The sequence below is a fragment of the Morone saxatilis genome, unplaced genomic scaffold (assembly GCF_004916995.1).
Source record: "Morone saxatilis isolate NCDOM2014 unplaced genomic scaffold, NCSU_SB_2.0 Contig23, whole genome shotgun sequence".
NCBI lineage: Eukaryota > Metazoa > Chordata > Actinopteri > Moronidae > Morone > Morone saxatilis.
In genome coordinates, this window is record NW_023339796.1 from 1,629,325 (window position 1) to 1,633,745 (window position 4,421).

At 41.4% G+C, this 4,421-nt stretch overlaps 1 protein-coding gene across 4 annotated transcripts in view; it reads left to right on the plus strand.

Annotated features, from left to right (window-relative positions):
* The window catches only part of ranbp9 (RAN binding protein 9), a 21,637-nt gene that overhangs the window by 12,908 nt on the left and 4,308 nt on the right, over positions 1 to 4,421 (plus strand). For all 4 annotated transcript variants that reach the window (XM_035670251.1, XM_035670250.1, XM_035670253.1 and 1 more), the window contains exon 6: positions 1,514 to 1,698. In XM_035670251.1, coding sequence (XP_035526144.1) covers positions 1,514 to 1,698 — 185 coding nt within the window. The remainder of the gene's footprint in view (positions 1 to 1,513; positions 1,699 to 4,421) is intronic.

The window sequence follows — 4,421 nt, forward strand, 5'->3', positions numbered from 1 at the left end:
GATCCAAGTTAATTTACAGCTTGGGAAGTCTAACAATGACCCAACTTAAACAGGGCTAGTAACCGGAGAAGAGGCAACATTTTCCCTCTGACATTTTAGTGACACACACTCTCACTCTGAGAGACACACACACACACACCTTTTGTACTACTGCTCTTCTGGGGACTTTAATCAACTATATTTGTTCCCTGATGGTGAACCTTCCCTCTAACTCCAGTTTAAACCAGTAATATCACTAACCTTTACTCTAAGACCAGACCTAGCTCTGATACAACCCTTCTACAATCCACTGTTGTTATCACTGCTGTGAAACTTGAGATTTTGAACTTTTAGTGATACTCAATCCAAGCACGATCTCTCTCTCTCTCTCACACAGTCATCGTGGTGAACGGCTGTTGACACTCCTCTAATCAAACCCGGGCTTTGATTAGAGGGGTAGGATGGTGGAGCAGTGCACCCATACGAGCGTCCTCACCTCATATTTCTGTTTATGCCCTCATCCTGTCATCACAGATGTCATCAGGGAAAAAGCCAAACTGCTGTTTTCCAGGGACAACAAATTGACTTGTGTTTAACCCTTAGGCACTGGCACGCAGCATGTCAACAACTGGCGCTGTAACGGAGCACAGGGAACCCTTAAACACGTCACGGCCCCGCTCTTAGTTTCCTGTCCAGTGTGGAGCTGTCTGTGTGTCTGTCAGAACACGTTTGTACCAGTGCTAGCAAAATATTTCCAGTAATGCCTCTAAGGTCAGTTTGGGTTTACAGTGATGTTTGGGTGTCGACTGACTGTCCCCTTCTTGTCCCACCGCCCAGATTTGAAAGTTTTCAGTTGGTGGTGCCAGGTCTTTGTTCTGTTGGTGTTGTTACCAAGAGCCTGACTGCTGTTCAGCCCAGCTTTGTTTAGATTTTGTCAGCTGGTGCCTGTACTCTCGTAGGATAAAGCTGCTAATATTCTGTATGTTTCAACAACAATGAGCAAGTGTTGTCTTCGTAGTCTCATATATCTTCTTCCTCTGTCCCATAGAGCTCCATTGTTGTCCGTAAACTAATCGCACACATACATGAGTCACACTGTTGACTTGTTCCTTCATTACCAACATATTTTAACTCAATCTCACAGACATTTAGCAGTAGATGGCCAGAAAGTGAGGCAGAGAGTCAGAAATCTGTGCAGCATCATTTCCTCTTAAGAAACCAGTACATCGATCAGCTTGATGGATGTATTATTGTCAATCTGTGTAATATAGATCTAATTTACTACCCCTTAAATGTCCCAGGAGTTTGAACCCTGTCTGCCTGCTGCTGCAGTTTTATAGTAAAATCTTTTGTCAGCAAATAAAATGGAGTTTTAAGGAGTAATTGTACACAAAAGCTTGTTTCCTGAGATTTTCTGTTTTCCTGTTTTTCCTACTCATTGTTTCCTGTTTTGATTTACTGCCCAGATTACATTCCCAAACTCCCATTCCTCTATCATCCTAATTCTTTACTCTTTAATCTCCCTCTGCTGCAGCCTAATTTGTACCCGACCGTGGGCCTTCAGACTCCAGGGGAGGTGGTGGATGCAAACTTCGGCCAGCACCCCTTTGTGTTCGACATCGAGGACTACATGCGTGAGTGGAGGACAAAGATCCAGGCCCAGATCGACCGCTTCCCCATCGGAGAGCGCGAGGGCGAGTGGCAGTCTATGATCCAAAAGTAAGTTCACTGTGAAATAATATGATATAATAACAGTAACTGCTAACCCGCTGTCTTTAGTGGGTTTATGCGTCCCGTCCATTTTTTTGGTATGAACGACAAAAATGAAAATGGAATAATTTCCGGTCGATATTGTTGCGTTAGTCGAGTAAAAAGTCTCGGCCCTTCTGATCAGCTCACAGTCTACTACAAACCTCTTAAAGCAAAATGTATGAGGAGGCCATATGAGCTAAGACCAACACAATTACTGCAGATATCGGATTAAAAAATACCATATTTGGCACAAAGTTACCTACAGTACTAACTCGCCTACTGCGTGTTGCAGCAGTACGTTAGTTTGTTTCTATAGTGAAATATTGCGACCACACCGATGCTTAGGTTGTCAATAAGAGGATGCAGATCAATATTAACGTTATCTGTTGCCACAAACGATGACTGGAAGCTGATTCATGACTATGAATTAAAATGTATATTGTAACAATAATAGCTCCTGTCATGGGAAACTTGGCAGTGTAATAGTGTAAGTAACCAAAGGAATCTCCACTGTGACTGTATGTTGTGGATGAAATATTGTATTAACACTCAACAGCTGTTATACTTATATATTATATATATTGTTATGAAAGCACTAATAAGAAACAAAGCAGTCTGACTGTATAATATAGAACTATAACCAGACTGTAACACACGCTGTGGTTGTTTGAGCAGCACATTAATGTTAATCCACAGCTCTTGATAACGTTACATTAACGTTGGCTTATTTTTCTTTAAATAGACGTCCGAGTGCTGGCCTGTATGTATGTGCGGTTGGTCCCAGCTGCCGACAGAGATATAACTTCACTGAAATGCTACATGTTTGTTAGTGCAGCAGGTCAAACGGCTAAATGAACCTCTATAGAAGAGATAATTGGGCACAGTGGAGGATAAAGTTTTACAACTAGGAGCTTAAGATGTGTATTTCCACAGAATGCAGGGTGCGGAGGAAGACGGTATTCACTAACCTTTTTGCCACAGTTTTTGTTGTCAGTGGTTATTTCTCATTTAGTTTTAATCTTGTTTTTGTTGTGGAGAAAAATGGTTGTCAACAAATATTTTTGTCATAGCTTTTGTTGACGATATTAACAGTGAAGACAAGGTAATGTGAAATATGTTGAATGTATCAGAGAGCTGGAGGCTCAGTCTGAGGTAACGGAAGGTTTTGGATTTGCTGTATATCGTTCATTATGTAGTTTTGTGTGTATTGCTTGAAGTTGAGCATTTAGAGCATCAGATACTGTAGGTGAGAGGAAATTACTGCTGACGTGACGAGGATCAAGGCCCAGACGGACTACTTCCCCATCGGAGAGCCGGAGCCGTGATCCAGAAGTAAAAGCTGTGGGATTCAGTTTCTCTTCATGCCATGCCCTGATGGGATTAGCTCTCTGTTGCTATGATTACTTGTCCTGAATGGATTTAATCTCCATTTGATGGGGATTGGGGTGGAGGGTGGGGTGGGGTGGAGAAAGGCCGTTGCTTTTATCCAGGAAAGTCGCCTCACGGCCCGGGATTGGAAACAGGAAGTTTTTAAGCTCACGTCAGATTGGTGGATGGGAAGATTTAATGTCTTCGTAGAGCGACAGCAACACGATGACGAGTCGGCAGGCCTATCCAAAAGTCAAACACACCTGCACACACATTGAACTGTTATCTTACACAGTTATCTCCAACTTTGGTCTAATGTTTGTGGTTTTGGTCATTTGTATTTGTGATAATTACACTGTACTCAGAAAATTCATGTCCCAGATTTGGAAACACATAAGAGCAGTGAGACGTTCAAAGAGATTGGAAACAAGCCAAAAGGTTTGTGGACATAAACAGTGGAAATAAAGGCTAACGGTACAATTATTAACCAACTGTCTATTGTAAAACACAAACCAGTTTCCTGCTTCAACTCTGACCTTCTCTATTTACCTCAGTTGTGTACACAGTTTTCCTGTACAATGAGGGATAATTAGTTTGCACACGTTGAGCTTTACCTCCAGATACAATACTGAATAAACTGTTTCCTTGTTTACATCCTGTGTAAACATCTGACCGCTTGTCTTTTTAAGTTTCCAGATCTCAAACCCAAGTAGAGTTTCAAAATTCCTGCTTGACTTTGGGAATAACAAAACAATCATCAGCCCACAGCTCATTCAGACGGTCCGCAGCAGCAGATTGAGTTTGCTCAATTACCATGATCCAAATTGTGATGAACCAAAATGAACTTTAATGAACTGAGTGCAGATCTAGTTGGTTTAATCAAGATCACACTCACAACAAACAACTGTGTCCAACCAGGCAGATGTTGAACAGGGGAATGGGGCTGTAAGTAAGGACACATCTAATTTAGTCTCTACAGGAAAACCTTGGTAAATATTGTTTGGGTTTGTTCCAGTTTGACCCAAATCGACAAATCGTATTTATTGAATGTTCAGTTTGGAGTTTTCTTGTTTCTGGATGGAAGTTAACAACTTTATAAATGTACTTTAAGGATCAGCTCAAGTCTCTACTAGATATTTAAAATGAGACACGTTATTGTTCCAAGGCAACTGATGGGTTTTCTTTCCACATTAAAGTCCTTCGCTCCTTCTACCTCATTAAACATTTCAGAATCTATGAATATGCAAATTGTAAAGTTTTCCTGATCAACACACAAGATGTTTCCTCCTTCCCTTTAAAGTCCATTCTCAGTGTGTGTGCAC